Consider the following 16,856-nt stretch of genomic DNA (forward strand, 5'->3'; position numbering starts at 1 on the left):
AAGACCACTGTACTCTACACAGTTACTATTGATCACTGTACTGTGCACATTGTTAGACCACTGTACCGTACTCATTGTTATTACACAACTGTTCCGTACATTGTCATCAGGTCACTGTACAGTACACAATGTTATTAGACCAATGCACTCAGCATTGATATTAGACCACTGTACACTGTCAAAAGGCCATATTATTAACACACAAATGAACAGGTTCATATTATTATAGGCCACTCATGTACTTTACACCTTTTTATTAGACCACTGTTCGGCACAAATTATTACAAGGCCACTGTACCATACACATTGTTAATAGACCACTGTTCTGTAAATATTTTCGTTAGACCACCGTTCCGTACAAATTATTACAAGGCCACTATTACAAGACCATTATTAGACCGCATTATCTCATACACTTTCGTGTACAAATTGTCAACAGGCCGCTGTACCATCCATATTATTAGACCACTATCTTGTACACCATGTTATTAGACCACTGTGTACAATCCATGTTGTTAATCAGTCTTTGCAGACTCCATATTATAAGGCCACTGTATTGTACATGTTTCTGTACAAATGGTTATTAGACCACTGCACTGTCTATGTGATTAAGTCACTGCAGTGCTGCATACAACCACTGTACTGCGTGTTATTAAAAGGCCACTGTACTGTACATTTTTCTGTATAAATTGTTATTAGACCACTGTACAGTATATATTTTTAATAGGTCACATACTGTACTATATATATGATTAAACCACTGTGCTGCATACAACCACTGTACTGTATTGTACAGTGTTTTTAGGTCACTGTGCAGTCTCTGTACTGTACATACTGTTTTTAGGTCACTGTACAGTCTATATTGTGTTGTTAGCCCACTGTACAGTCTGCAAACATAGTATTATAGGTCAGTGTGCTGTATACAACCACATTATTAAAAATGATCTGTACTGCACATATTGTTGTTAGGTCTCTGTACAGTCTCTGTACTGTACATATTGTTTTTAGGTCACTGTGCAGTATCTGTACTATACACATTGTTGTTAGGTCACTTTGCAGTCTCTGTACTGTACATATTGTTGTTAGGTCACTGTACAGTCTATGTACTGCACATATTGTTGTTAGGTCACTTTGCAGTTTCTGTACTGCACATATTGTTTTTCGGTCACTGTACAGTCTCTGTACTGCACATATTGTTGTCAGGTCACTGTACAGTCTATATTTTGTTGTTAGGCCACCGTACTGTACACGTGGTCTGTAGGTGGCTGTGTATCAGTATCATGGGTGTAGTCGTTCTCAGATCTGCGCGACTCTCGTCCATTTTCTTCATTTTTGTAATGCCTTCTTTTTCTCTTGTGTTTTTTCTTCTTTTCTGGGGTGCCATCTACAATTTCAGTGCCAAGGGGAGGTAACTGATAAGGCATGTGACCAAGAGATCTGAAAAAAGAAAAGAAAAAAAAAAAGATCTTATAATTATAAGAACTGTTTCTTGTGTTTTGTGAATTTATAGATGTAGAACAGTCAAAGTTGTATACTGTCATACAGGTACATCAATAAATTCACACAAAGATTATAAATAATTTTTATAATTACAAACAACATAACTTATTTAGTTAAAAATACACATAAATCAAGAAAGAACTGTTTTATTTAATGACGTACTCAACACATTTTATTTATGGTTATATGGCATAAAACATATGGTTAAGGACCACACAAATATTGAGAGAGGAAACCCACTGTCGCCACTTCATGGACTACTCTTTTCAATTAGCAGCAAGGGATCTTTTATATGCACCATCCCACAGACAGGTTAGTAGACCTTTGATATACCAGTCGTGGTGCACTGGCTGGAATGAGAAATAGCCCAATGGGCCCACCGATGGGGATCGATCCCAGACTGACTGCGTCCCGCCCCACACATAAATCAGTTTCTAACGTCCTTTCCTTTTTTACTTCATGACATCCCATTTGATATACATGTACCTGGTAATGACATACCTGTTAACTCATCAGGCGCAGATCCAGGGGGAGGGTGCTGGGGGTAACCCAAAAGTCCAGTGTGTATCAAATACATACAATTAATTTATATATCTATACAGTAAACATTTTGTTCAATATCGAATCGTGATGCAAATTTTTGACACAATTGGCAAATTTGATTTTAATCTGGTGAAAACATTCATTAAATAATTGTCATTTTGTTGAAAACTAACTTGGTTTTGTATTTTTTGACATAATTTAGTGACGGAGGGGGGTTAGTCCAGTGGTAGAGCACTCACTCGATATACAGTCGGTCTAGGATCGATCCCCATCGGTGGGCCCATTGGGCTATTTCTCATTCCAGCCAGTGCACCACGACTGGTATATCAAAGGCCGTGGTATGTGCTATCCTATCTGTGGAATGGTGCATTTAAAAGATCCCTTTCTACTAATGCAAAAAATGTAGCAGGTTTCCTCTCTAATTCTATATGTGAAAATTACCAAATGTTTGACATCAACTAGCCGATGATTAATAAATCAATATGCTCTAGTGGTGTCGCTAAACAAAACAAACTTTAACTTGGTGAAACGTCTTCTAACCCAGATTTATCCCTGCACCGAGTATTGCCATACATATGTACTTTTGAATATTGCAGGTGTCCTTTGTAACTGTTGTATCCCTCCCTGAATAGAGGGGGTGGGACGTCTTCTCACCCAGGTGTATCCCTGCACCGAGTATTGCCATACATATGTAGTTTTGAATATTGCAGGTGTCCTTTGTAACTGTTGCATTCCTCCCTGAATAGAGGGGGTGGATACATATGTCCTTTTGAATATTGCAGGTGTCCTTTGTAACTGTTGCATCCGTCCCTGAATAGAGGGGGTGGGACTTCTTCTCACCCAGGTGTATCCCTGCACCGAGTATTGCCATACATATGTACTTTTGAATATTGCAGGTGTCCTTTGTAACTGTTGCATTCCTCCCTGAGTAGAGGGGGTGGATACATATGTACTTTTGAATATTGCAGGTGTCCTTTGTAACTGTTGTCCTGAATAGAGGGGGTGGGACGTAGCTCAGTGGTACAGCACTCGCCTGATACATGATCGATTTAGGATCGATCCTCGTTTGGTGGGCCCATTGAGCTATTTCTTGTTCCAGCCAGTGCTCCACAACTGGTGTAACAAAGGCTGTGGTATGTATTATCCTATCTGTGGGATGGTGCATATAAAAGATGCCTTGCTGCTAATCGCAAAGAGTAGCCCATGAAGTGGCGACAGCGGGTTTCCTGTCTCTCGATATCTGTGTGGTCGTTAACCGTATGTCCGCCGCCATGTAACCGTAATTAAAACATTTCCTTTCCTTCCCTTTCCCACCCTGAATATAGCAGGTGCTATTTCTAAACACTGCACCCCCTGTAAAAGTTGTGCGTCTACTCCTACTCATCCGGAAGAATTTTTATTCGCATTTGCTAAACAGATCAAAACTTACATGATAGGGCCAGTTCCATTCGGTATACGGGTGTTTTTCTCATAGTCATCTTCAATGCTGGAACAATAAAAATGTGCTTTAAAGCGACATTCCTGAGTTTGCTGTAATTTTTAAGATGTTAACGACTAACAGACTTTTTAAAGACTGTAATTACATATCAAATATATTTTTCAACCTAAAATATTAGTGGCTGTATATTCTGATCGTTCTAATATTTGTACTAGGTTAAATTTCACTTTATTTCCTAAAACATTGTTTTCAGTACGTACGAAATTATTTGAAGACAAAATCCAGTTTGGGCTTCTTACAAATATTAAGATGACCAGAAACACATTGAATATACAGACACTGATATTCTAAGCAAGAAAATATATTTAATATGTAAATTTAATCGTAGAAATACTTTATTAATCGGAAACATCTTACAATGCAGCAAACTCGGGAATGTCCCTTCAAACAACACACATCACCACACAAAATTGTTCATAATGAAACACATATGGGGAGATGAGTAAAACCATAGTTGTGTCACAGAATGAGTACTCATGATTGAGGTTTATAAAACTGTAATTTTGTCTGTGTTTAGCACGAGTGATTACAGAATGGAGAGGTGAAATCATGTGTTTATTAAAACTGTACTTACTTGTGCTTGTGTTTGGTATTAGTGAATGATGTTACAGAATGGCGAGGTGAAATCATGTGTTTATTAAAACTGTACTTACTTGTGCTTGTGTTTGGCATTAGTGAATGATGTTACAGAATGGAGAGGTGAAATCATGTGTTTATTAAAACTGTACTTACTTGTGCTTGTGTTTGGCATTAGTGAATGATGTTACAGAATGGAGAGGTGAAATCATGTGTTTATTAAAACTGTACTTACTTGTGCTTGTGTTTGGCATTAGTGAATGATGTTACAGAATGGAGAGGTGAAATCATGTGTTTATTAAAACTGTACTTTCTTGTGCTTGTGTTTGGCATTAGTGAATGATGTTACAGAATGGAGAGGTGAAATCATGTGTTTATTAAAACTGTACTTACTTGTGTTTGGCATTAGTGAATGATGGCACAGAATGGAGAGGTGAAATCATGTGTTTATTAAAACTGTACTTACTTGTGCTTGTGTTTGGCATTAGTGAATGATGTTACAGAATGGAGAGGTGGAATCATGTGTTTATTAAAACTGTACTTACTTGTGCTTGTGTTTGGCATTAGTGAATGATGTTACAGGATAAGGGTGAGCTTGTGAACTGATTAAACTGTAGTTGTGTTGGAATTTTACGTGTGTATGTGTGTTTGTACATGTATGTGTGTGTGTGTGTGTGTCTGTCTATGTGTGTGTGTGTCTGTCTATGTGTGTGTGGGTGTGGGTGTGGGTGTGGGTGTATGTATATGTGTCTGTCAGTGTGTGTGTCTGTGTGTGTGTATGTGTGTGTGTGTGTGTCTGTCTATGTGTGTGTGGGTGTGGGTGTGGGTGTGGGTGTATGTATATGTGTCTGTCAGTGTGTGTGTCTGTGTGTGTGTGTGTGTGTATCTGTGTGTGTGTGCGTATCTGTGTGTGTGTGTGTGTATGTATGTGTGTGTCCATGTGTGTATGTCCATGTGTGTGTATATGTGTGTGTCTGTGTGTGTGTATATGTGTGTGTTTGTGTGTGTATGTATGTGTGTGTCTGTATGTGTGTGTGTGTGTGTATCTATGTGTTTGTGTGTGTGTGCATGCATGTGTGTGTTTGTGTCTGTGTGTGTGTGTTTGTGTATGTGTGTGTTTGTGTATGTGTGTGTTTGTGTATGTGTGTGTTTGTGTATGTGTGTGTTTGTGTCTGTGTGTGTGTGTATGTGTGTGTGTGTGTGTCTGTGTGTGTGTGTGTGTTGTGTGTGTGTGTGTGTGTGTATGTGTGTGTGTGTGTGTGTGTGTGTGTGTGTGTGTGTGTGTGTGTGTGTGTGTGTGTGTGTTTGTGTATGTGTGTGTTTGTGTATGTGTGTGTGTGTGTGTGTGTGTGTTTGTGTCTGTGTGTGTTTGTGTCTGTGTGTGTGTGTGTGTCTGTGTGTGTGTCTGTGTGTGTGTTTGTGTCTGTGTGTGTGTGTCTGTGTGTGTGTGTGTCTGTGTGTGTGTCTGTGTGTGTGTGTGTGTCTGTGTGTGTGTGTGTCTGTGTGTGTGTGTGTGTGTGTGTGTGTGTGTGTGTGTCTGTGTATGTGTGTGTCTGTGTGTGTGTGTCTGTGTGTGTGTCTGTGTGTGTGTGTGTGTCTGTGTGTGTGTCTGTCTGTGTGTGTGTGTGTGTGTCTCTGTGTGTGTGCATGTTTTATCTGTGTGAGAATGTGTGCGTGTTTGTGTTTTGCAGTAATTATGTAATCATATTATAAGATTGTTTAATTTATCCTGAAAAGTACTGTATTCACCAGTTAAAAGCATGTCATATGCCACTAGTTATCATTATTTTGCTATATAATTGAATGTTGGCTACATAGTCACAACGCCTGCAATTGGCCATAGAGATTGCCTTGAACTGTATTCAGGTTGTTTTTCAATGGCATGGGGTTTGTTGCCGTGGACATTTTTCTTAAACGCAGGTGTATTGTAGTCATAAATCAGAACACAATAACGTGTTTTATTTTTAGCTAATACTAGATGTTTATAAGGTTTACAAAATGATTTATGGTAGTGTGTGTTAGCCGATATGAGGAACAAACAGAGTCAAGAAATCCTTGCATGTCTTTTACATTGCAAAGCCAATGGGCGGGATGCAGCCCAGTGGTAAAGCGCACACCTGATGTGCGGTCAGTTTAGGATCGATCCCCGTCCATGGGCCCACTGGGCTATTTCTCGTTTCCAGCCACGACTGGTATATCAAAGGTTGTGGTACATGTATGTGCTATCCATCTGTGGGATGGTGCATATAAAAGATCACTTGCTACTAATAAAAAATGTAGCAGGTTTCCTCTCTATGACTGTGTCAAAATTACCATATATTTGACATCCAATAGCCAATGATTAATAAATCAATGTGCTCTAGTGGTGTCGTTAAACAAAACAAACTTCTTTTCTATTTTTTTTGCAAAACGAAATGCTGTGAGAATGTGCCTTTAAAGGTGAAAGCAAAATGCTGTGAGAAAGTGCCTTTAAAGATGAAAGTGTACTTACATAATAGTACTGTCAGCCGGTTTTGTAAACTGGTTTACATTAACATCAACATCTTTACGAGAAACAGCTGTGGAAGACGGATTTCTGCAAGAAAAATTGGATTATTTAACAAACAATTCAGAATAGACAGTGATATGTATGTATATACAGACCCATAGAAACGGAGAGGGCCATGGAGTGGGGTTAGGGATGAAAGTACAAATGTATACATTTCTTTTATCCTACTCTCTATAAATAAAATGCATTGTTAAATAAAACATTTCCTTTTTTTCTATATAAATAAAGAACAAAATCTGACTTGTGCCTTCCCACCTCCACTAGAGACTGTGCCACCCCCTGTAGAGACTGCTCCCATCACTAGAGACACTGTACGGCACAGTGTACCCCCACTTTCACTAAAGACTGTGCCACCCCGTCCCCTAAACTGCCCCACCACTAAAAACTGTGCCCCCCATCTCCACTAAAAACTGTGCCCCCCCCCCACATCCACTAAAGACTGTGCCGCCCATCTTCACTAAAGACTGTGCCACCCCCCTCCCCAAAACTGCCCCCACTAGATTGTGCCCCCCACCTCCACTAGAGACTGTGCCCCCCCCCCCTTGCCATTGGTGATATTGCTCCTATATGCCTGATTTGAGCGATATAGGCAATAATTACTTCATATGTACACACTTTATGTATGGTTTTACACAGAAAGACGAATGAAAACTATTTCAGTGAAACCTCTCAAAACCGGACCCTCTGTAAACCGGAATTCCCTTTTCATGGTCCCTTTTTTAAATATCTGTTCAGAAGAGAATCTCTGTAAACCGGATACCTCTTAAAAGCGGACTTTTTACTTGGTCCTGAGCTTGTCCAGTTTAGAGGTTTCATTGTATGTGGTAATGCACCTTTAAAATTCTGTTAATTGTTTTCCAGTATTATTTCTACTGTTGTCAGGGCTCGAACTTAACAGCGGCAACGACAGCAATTGCTATCGGTGACATATAAACTGCCGTTGGTTGGGGGCATCACCGATGGCACTTTTGTGTCGCCGGATAAACATTACTGCCGTCGGTATTCATGTAGCTCTTAACCGACAGAAAAATGTATATACGTGTATGAAGATTATCTGCCAGTATTTAACACGGATGTTTGGGTCCTGGTTGGAGTTAATTGGTGTTTAGTTTCTACCACGCAACGGAACTATATTTAGTCATGTGCATACCCTGTGCATGATTCCATTTATAATAAATTCTTGTTTATTGAAGTTTATTGACATAAATTCAAGAAATTTGACTACATGTAGCCTACATACAGAACAATAACCTGTCAGTCAAGTTTATTTGCTGCAAAAATCAGTTTAAAAAAATTGCCATCGGCATACTCAAAATTGCCGTCAACATACTCAAAATTGCCGTCAACATACTCAAATTGCCGTCAACATACTCAAAATTGCTGTCAGTGGGTGATAAATTCTTAAGTTTGAGCCCTGTGTTGTTTTTACCTGGATTCTCCACTCATGTAGTTGGGTTCTTTCTCTGGCTTCTGCTGCTCAGTGAGATGAGGAATCTCCACGGCAGCTATCTGTCTGTGGGAGATCGGCGTGATCCGACCTTTCCCTTTCTTCCTCTTGGGACAAATCTTGGAGCAGACGCCTGAAGTGAATTAAATAGGCATTTATTAAAGCTGCAATCCCAAGTTTGTTTTTAATATTTAAAGATACACTCTCTAGATCATTTGGTTTTCTATTTTATAATATTTAAAGCTACTGCCTCTAAATCATTTGGGGGATTTTTATTTTATAATATTTAAAGCTACGTAGTCTGTAGAATATGTTAAATATTTAAAGGTACATAATCTCAAGCATGTGTAATTTCTAAAAAATTTCAATTTTGTATTTAAAGCTACAGTATCTGTAATAATATTATAATAATGTGTCCTGCAACCACTGTTTCTATTGACAGATTAGGATGACCGATTAAAGCAAAGTCATAAACGTATACTAGCAGATTATGACTTTTAACGTCACTTGTTTGACGTCACATGCATAGCTACATTACAAAATTGCTCATTTGACCTCTAGGTCATCGTACCATGGTGGCTGAAATAACAGAAATAATAGCTTTTCTCCTTAATTTTTACGGTCTGCAGGATAAAGATAATAATTAATTACTGACGAATGAGAGATTCCCATTCCCATTAACTAGTTATTCTCTATATAATAATGTTTTTAATATATGTGATATTATTAAAATTTAAAGGTAAAGTCTCAAGAATTATTTTAAATGTATAATGTATTTCCTACAGTTTGTTTTTATGCTTAAAAGTCTCTCTTTTTTTAAAAGTATATTCAAAGCTGTAGTCTGTAAAATACTGTTCTTATATTGATATTTAGAGTTAAAATAATATTTAACTGTCACAATACTATCACAATTGTAGTCAAACTGACCACAATAGTCACATCTACTTAACTTGTTTTAATATGGTTTTGATGGTACAAAAATGACAGTTTAAAAAAAAAAAATGTTTTGTTTAACGACCCCACTAGAGCACATTTATGTTTTTTAATTACCAGCTATTTGTAATTCTGACATATAGTCTAAGAGAGAAAACCAGCTACATGTTTCCATTAGTAGCAAGGGATCTTTTATATGCACCATCCCATAGACAGGATAGCACATACCACGGCCTTTGATATACCAGTCGTGGTGCACTGGCTGGAATGATAAATAGCCCACTGACGCATTAAGCAACGATTTACCATTGGGCTATGTCCTCCCCTACCCCCAACCCCCCAATTAAAAAAATTAAAAATATTAATTACTATAGTCTTTTGTCTACTACATTTTTATGCTTTAAATTATTTTTAAAAAAAAACATACATACAATTTTTACCTTTAACTTTGTTTTTAAAACTGATATTTTCTCCCTACCATGTAATTCAGATCTTTGATACATTTAATTCAGATCTCTGATACATTTAAGTTATAAATGTTTCTAAATATATCCTATTTGTTAAAGGGACGGACCCTAGTTTTTAACCACTACAGCATATTTTTCACTATTAGAGCTGTTTAAGATCACTGAAATAAAACATTACTTATATTTTATTGTTTAGATTATCCATTTCCGTAGAACCGAAATTTTTCTGGTCATCCTGTCATTTCTAATATCACAAAATGTATTTTTCATATTTTTAAAAACGCACGTGCGTCTTTGAAGCAGCTGTTATTGATTCGATTTCTGTCTATTTTTTTCAGGATATTTTGCAGGTTTGTAGATTAACTAAACTTAGTGTCCATTTTAACGATTTGAAACTAAGGTCTGTGCCTTTAATTGATATTGGTTGTGATAAAACAGTCAAGTATCTTTGTACATGAACCGGCCTCGGTGGCGTCGTGGTTAGGCCATCGGTCTACAGGCTGGTAGGTACTGGGTTCGGATCCCAATCGCGGCATGGGATTTTTAATCCAGATACTGACTCCAAACCCTGAGTGAGTGCTCTGCAAGGCTCAATGGGTAGGTGACGCCATATAACCGTAAATAAAATGTGTTGAGTGCGTCGTTAAATAAAACATTTTTTTCTTTCTTTCTTTGTACATGATGAAAATGGCAATACCAATATCATTTATATTAGTACCATCAAAGACACACAAAATGTGTTTATAGCTATATCTGAACACAGTGAAACACAGACACAGACACAGACACAGGCACAAACACGGACACGGACACAGACAAAAACACAAAAATACATGTATGTGGCTTAAAAACATTTAAAAATATATTGTACCAATTTCCTGTAACCCAAATCAACACCTCTGGCTCAAATTTGTCAAAATTCTATTAGAGAAAGAAAGAAACGAAGGCAGAAAAAAAAGAAAAAAAATGAAAAAAAGAAGAAACACAAAGAATGAAACTACTAAAAGACAAAGAAAAGAAATTGGGAAGAAGGAATGAATGAAGGAATGAATGAAGGAATGAAAGCAATTTTGGTTAAATGAGACATAATTAACACATTTTTCATAAACTACAGCGATTATTATTAAAAGTTAAAAGTGTTCTGTGTTTAATGGCACCACTAGAGCACATCGCTTAATTAATCATTGGCTATGATGTGGTCTTCAGAGAAAACCTGCTACATTTATTTATTAGCTGCAAGGCATCTTTTATATGCATTCTGCCAAACAGGACAGCACATACCATGACCTTTTACATACCAGCCGTCGGCAATGGTTGGGATGGGGGAAAACCCAGTAGATCCACTGAAGGGGATTGATTGTGTCTGTCTGTGTGTGTGTGTATGTGTGTGTGTATGTGTTTGTGTGTGTATGTGTATGTGTGTGTGTATGTGTGTGTGTGTCTGTGTGTGTGTGTGTGTGTGTGTGTGTGTGTCTGTATGTGTGTGTGTATGTATATGTGTGTGTGTGTATGTGTTTGAATGTGTATGTGTATGTGTGTGTGTCTGCCTGTGTGTGTCTGTGTGTGTGTGTGTGTGTGTGTGTCTGTATGTGTGTATGTATATGTGTGTGTGTGTGTGTATGTGTGTGTATGTGTATGTGTATGCATGTGTATGTTTGTATGTGTGTGTGTCTGTATGTGTGTGTGTGTATATGTGTATGTGTGTGTATGTGTGTGTGTCTGTATGTGTGTATGTGTGTGTGTATGTGTGTATGTGTGTGTGTGTGTATGTGTGTATGTGTGTGTGTATGTATTTGTGTGTCTGTATGTGTGTGTGTGTGTGTATGTTTGGGTGTCTCTGTGTGTGTGTGTATGTTTGGGTGTCTGTGTGTGTGTGTGTGTGTGTGTGTCTGTGTGTGTGTGTCTGTGTCTCTGCGTGTCTGTGTGTGTGTGTGTGTGTGTTTGTGTGTGTGTGTGTGTGTCTCTGTGTGTGTGTGTGTGTGTGTGTGTCTCTGTGTGTGTGTGTGTGTGTTTGTTTGTATCTGTGTTTTAGGATAGTGAGGTAGGATGTTTTGAATATTGTAATTTTAATCATTAGTTAAGTAAAGATTTCCAAACCACTAGACAATCTTTGTTACCTAATTTAAAAATGTGTTTAATGAATAATTAAAATTAAAATAATAAAATAACAAATTCTAAATAAATAATTCTAAATAAATGGTGAATAAAAATATATTATAAATAATAAACAAAATAAAGTGACAATTATGGTCTACTGAAAATTAATTTACCCTGTAGGACGAATATGCCGCATGTTAGTAAATAAATAACAATTAACATGTTAACAAAGTCAATATACAATTTTTATATATAGATGTGTGTGTGTGTGTCTGTGTCTGTGTATGTGCATGTATGTGTCTGTATGTCAAGTGTCTGTGAGCGTGTGTACAGGGACGTAGGCTGGGGGGGTTCAGGGGGTTCGGATGAAACACCTCCCCCCCTCCCCCCTCCCCCCCCCACCCCACTGAAGCAAATAGTCTGCTTTCAGAACTAAAACATACAGGTTTATACATATGAAGTTTCTGGTGCTGCAAAAACAAAATAGAAAAAGGGTCCACTTGTTCATATTCGAACATCCCCCCCCCCCCCCCCAGGTCCAGATCACGCTATATGCCCCTGGTGCATCTCTCTGTGTGTGTGTGTGTGTGTGTGTGTGTTTGTATGTATGTGTGTGCGTATGTGTGTGTGTGTGTGTGTGTGCATGCGTGTGCTTGCATGTGTGCGTGCGTGAGTTTGTATGTACGTGCGTGCGTATGTGCGTATGTGTGTGTGATGGAACGATGTGTAACTGATTTTAATATATAAAATGCTGATGTAATAAACTTAAATACATGTCGTTAGATTACATTGTACATCATTACATTGTTAGATTACATCGCATCTTTCCACCCCTCTTGAAGAATATTCAATTATAAAGCAAAACGGCAGGTGGTAAACACATTTGCATAACTTTTGTCCCAGGAGACCAGTCTCTACAAGACCACTCTCTACGAGACCACTCTCTAGGAGACCACTCTCTAGGAGACCACTCTCTACAAGACCACTCTCTAGGAGACCACTCTCTACAAGACCTGGAGACCACTCTCTAGTTCTCTACAAGACCACTTTAGGAGACCACTCTCTATGAGATCAGTCACTAGGAAACCAGTCTCTAAAACCTGTCAATAGGCAGTCACGTTTGTGTCTGCTAGAATACACAGTGGAGGAAATCTAATGGGCATAAGGCATACGAGACGGGGGGCCATGAATGGGCCCCCCAGTCTTGGAGAAAATCCTCAAATTTGGGCAAAAACAACAGAAAAATTTGAGCAAAATGAGCTGGCCTGAACACTTTTCACCTTGTATTTCCATTGTTCTACCAACAATATTACAGAACTTTGAAAGTCATTAAAAATGTTGTGATTCATTTCCAACCCTATACTGCTGTCTAGCAGTAATGTTGATGTGAATAAACGTAGTCCAGATTCAGGCACTTTTGATTGATTCGGGCAAAATTCGGCCTGCCCCTCCCCCCCACCACCCAACAAAAATGGGAGCCTGTACGCCTATGATTAAATTCAGAAGAGTAATTAATTATAGTTAAAGTTAAAGTTTGTTTTGTTTAACGACACCACTACAGCACATTGATTTATTAATCATTCGCTGTTGGATGTTAGACGTGGTAGTTTTGACATTTTTTTCATTAGTAGTAAGGGATCTTTTGTATGCACTATCACACAGACAGGTTAGCACATGCCATAGCCTTTGATATACCAGTCGTGGTGCACTGGCTGGAACGAGAAATATCCCAGTGGGCCTAACAACGGGGACTGACCCCAAACTGACCATGAATCAAGCGAGCGCTGTACCACTGGGCTACCACGTATTAAAAAAACACACCACATTTTTAGGTCTAAGTAATGAATAGAAAGAGTCTTCATAAATGTTACGTATATTGAACATACCACCATCTTCCTCTACCCCTAGAGCGTTACGTAATTATTAACACCCCCTTACATGTAACGCGTATGCCAACCGCTGGTCACTGTCAAAATTTCAAGGCAAATCCCCCACCGACCCCTGGAAAGGTATTGTATAAATATATTTTGGAGGTATGAGACGACCCCTCAATCAAGACAGTTAAATTTGTTCAAAATCACGGGAGAAGCTCAGCACCTGCACAAATCGCGTAAATTCCAAGTTCTACTGGTGTCCCGCTAATTGAAGAAAAACAAGCTGGCCATTGGGTTTGCAGTTGACCTAGATAATGTAGATAAGCGAGCATTGTGAAACTATAGCGATGTGGTGGGCCTTTTATGTACCAAACAGAACTGGATCATCTATTCTAAATGACCGGCCTCGGTGGCGTCGTGGTTAGGCCACTGGTCTACAGGCTGGTAGGTACTGGGTTCGGATCCCAGTCGAGGCATGGGATTTTTAATCCAAATACCGACTCCAAACCCTGAGTGAGTGCAAGGCTCAATGGGTAGGTGTAAACCACTTGCACCGACCAGTGATCCATAACTGGTTAAGAAAGGCCATGGTTTGTGCTATCCTTGAGCACAAGTTTACATTCAGCTTGAACAGAATAAAGCTGATATCCTACGTCATTAACTAGTTATCATTTTTATCCTACAATTCATCAAACATTATGGGGGGTAATAAGTATTTCAGTTTTTTTACCTACATATATATTGTGCTATGACCTAGAGGTCAAATGAGAGATTTTGTAATGTAGCTATGTGTGTGAAAGTAATAATCTGGTAGTAGTATATATATATATATATATATATATATATATATATGACTTTAATTGGTCATCATAATCAGCCCATAGAAACAGTGGTCAGGTCATAGGGTTTAACGTATCTATTCAGAACAAGCTGTTGTAGTGTATGCCTGTCATGGGCGCAGGTGTCAGACTGGGCTGGCTCCTTCGTCCAAGGACAGGAAAAGGAGTTTGGGGTGGGTTGGAGGAGGGGACTATCCAGGCTGGCAAGAGCAAGGGAGCACCAGCAGCCCAACTAGGGTCTGTAGTGGGCAGGGGCATTTGTGATGCTATTAATTTTGAATATCTCGTAGGATTAAGACAAAAAGGTAAAACGTTTGGCACATTTAAAAAAAAAAAAATGACATATTTTGGAATGGTTGGTAAAGCGCTCGCTTAATGCGTGGTCGGTCTGGGATCGATCCTCGTCGGTGAGCCTATTGGGCCATTTCTCGCTCCAGCCAGTGCACCACGACTGGTACACCAACGGCCGTGGCATGTGCTATCCTGCCTGTGAGATGGTGTACATAAAAGATCCCTAGCTACTAATGGAAAAATGTAGCGGGTTTCTTCTCTAAGACTATATGATAAAATTACCAAATGTTTGACATCCACTAGCCGATGATTAATAAATCGAATGTGCTCTAGTGGTGTCGTTAAACAAAACAATCTTTTGTATACTCTACGTGAAACGACGGAAAACATAAATTATAAGACACACATGTACATAACAATGTATGGTAATTAATTAAATCAACTATGGAGTTGTAATGACCTTAGACATACAGACTCCCAAACTTTAACTTTGGAACACTTCAACGAAAGAGAAAAGGGCTTTTTGTAAAAAAAAAAAAATGCAATTTTATTTCATCAGTCAAGTAGCATTGTGCTTGAAACATGTAAAAAAAAGTACTCGAATTTTGTGCAGAACTAGGGTAGTCATAGACATTACCAGTTATCTCAGAAATGAGCAGCTTGACCCCCATTTTTTTCTGATTCATTTTAAGGGTGAGGGGTGGTAGTATTTATGTCCGTGGCATTTATGTTGATAGAGACACTGCAGGGAGTTTTAGCCACATACATGTATGTTACTAATGTCGTCTATGGGATTTGATTTGGTAGTATACACCCTATAGCATATAACAATGGTTGCAGGATAATTGTTTTATAAGAACGGGGCCTGGTCCGTGTCTCGAGTGCAACTGACCGTTTTTGTAGCACCAGATGATGATGATAATGGCAATGAGGAGGATGAGGAGACTCAGCACAATGAGGACTATTGCAGTGACAGACAGTCCGTCACCAGCTGTCGAAGCACCAAAGCCTGCAAGAAGAACACACAGGTATTCTGATAGGCAAATAACTACAGGTACTCTGATAGGCAAATAACTACAGGTATTCTGATAGGCAAATACAAAGGAAAAGAAACGGAATATTTGCTTATTTATGAATGATACCCCTGCATATTTAAATCTACAGAGAGAGAGAGAGAGAGAGAGAGAGAGAGAGAGAGAGAGAGAGAGAGAGAGAGAGAGAGAGAGAGAGAGAGAGAGAGGACAGACAGACAGACAGACAGAGAGACAGAGAGACAGAGACAGACAGATAGAGAGAGACAGAGGGAGGGAGTGGAAGAGAGGGTAGGGAGGAATGAAGAGGGGAGGGAGAAAGATACAGAGAGGGGAAAGAAGGATGGAGAGAGGGAGGAAGAAAGATAGAGAGAGGGGAAAGAAAGATGAGAGAGGGGAAAGAAGAAAGGAGAGGAAAGAGGGAGGAAGAGGAAGAAAATAGAGAGGGGAAAGAAGGATGGAGAGAGGGAGGAAGAAAGATACAGAGAGGGGAAAGAAGGATGGAGAGAGGGGGGAGAGAAGATAAGAGAGGGGAAAGAAGGAAGGAGGAGGAGAGAGAGGAGAGAAAGATACAGAGAGGGGGAAAGAAGGAGGAGAGAGGGAGGGAGGAAGAAGATACAGAGGGGGGAAAGAAGGATGAAGAGAGGGAGGAAGGAAGAAAGATACAGAGAGGGGAAAGAAGGATGGAGAGAGGGGGGGGAGAAATACAGAGAGGGGAAAGAAGGAGGAGAGAGAGAGAGGGAAGGAAGGGGAGGAGGGAAGAAAGATACAGAGAGGGAAAAGAGAAGGATGGAGAGAGAGGGGGAGGAAGAAAATACAGAGAGGGGGGAAGAAGGATGGAGGGAGGGGAGAAAGATACAGAGAGGGGGAAAGAAGGATGAGAGAGGGGAGAGGAAGAAAAAATACAGAGGGGAAGAAGGATGGAGAGAGAGAGGGAAGAAGAAAGATACAGAGAGGGGGGAGGAGGAGAGATGGAGAGAGGGGAGAAAAAGATACAGAGAGGGGAAAGAAGGATGGAGAGAGGGGAGGAAGGACGGAAGAGGGGGAAGAAAGAGAGGGGGAGAGAAGGAGAAGGGAGGAGAGAGGGAGAAAAAGAGGAGAGAGAGGGGGAGGAAAGAAAGATGGAGAGAGGGAGGAAGAAAGATACAGAGAGGGGGAAAGAAGGAAGGGAGGAGAGAGGGGAGGAGAAAGATACAGAGAGGGGAAAGAAGG

At 39.5% G+C, this 16,856-nt stretch overlaps 1 protein-coding gene across 1 annotated transcript in view; it reads right to left on the reverse strand.

Moving 5' to 3' along the window:
- Positions 1-239: 239 nt before the first annotated feature.
- LOC121385830 (hemicentin-1-like) overlaps positions 240-16,856 on the reverse strand; it is a 54,492-nt gene continuing 37,875 nt past the window's right edge. The window contains exons 11-15 of the mRNA XM_041516619.1: positions 15,506-15,622; positions 8,095-8,245; positions 6,609-6,692; positions 3,473-3,529; positions 240-1,437 (exon numbers count right to left, since the gene is read on the reverse strand). Coding sequence (XP_041372553.1) covers positions 1,230-1,437; positions 3,473-3,529; positions 6,609-6,692; positions 8,095-8,245; positions 15,506-15,622 — 617 coding nt within the window. The 3' untranslated portion in view covers positions 240-1,229. The remainder of the gene's footprint in view (positions 1,438-3,472; positions 3,530-6,608; positions 6,693-8,094; positions 8,246-15,505; positions 15,623-16,856) is intronic.

This window comes from Gigantopelta aegis, chromosome 12, assembly GCF_016097555.1.
Source record: "Gigantopelta aegis isolate Gae_Host chromosome 12, Gae_host_genome, whole genome shotgun sequence".
Classification (NCBI taxonomy): domain Eukaryota; kingdom Metazoa; phylum Mollusca; class Gastropoda; order Neomphalida; family Peltospiridae; genus Gigantopelta; species Gigantopelta aegis.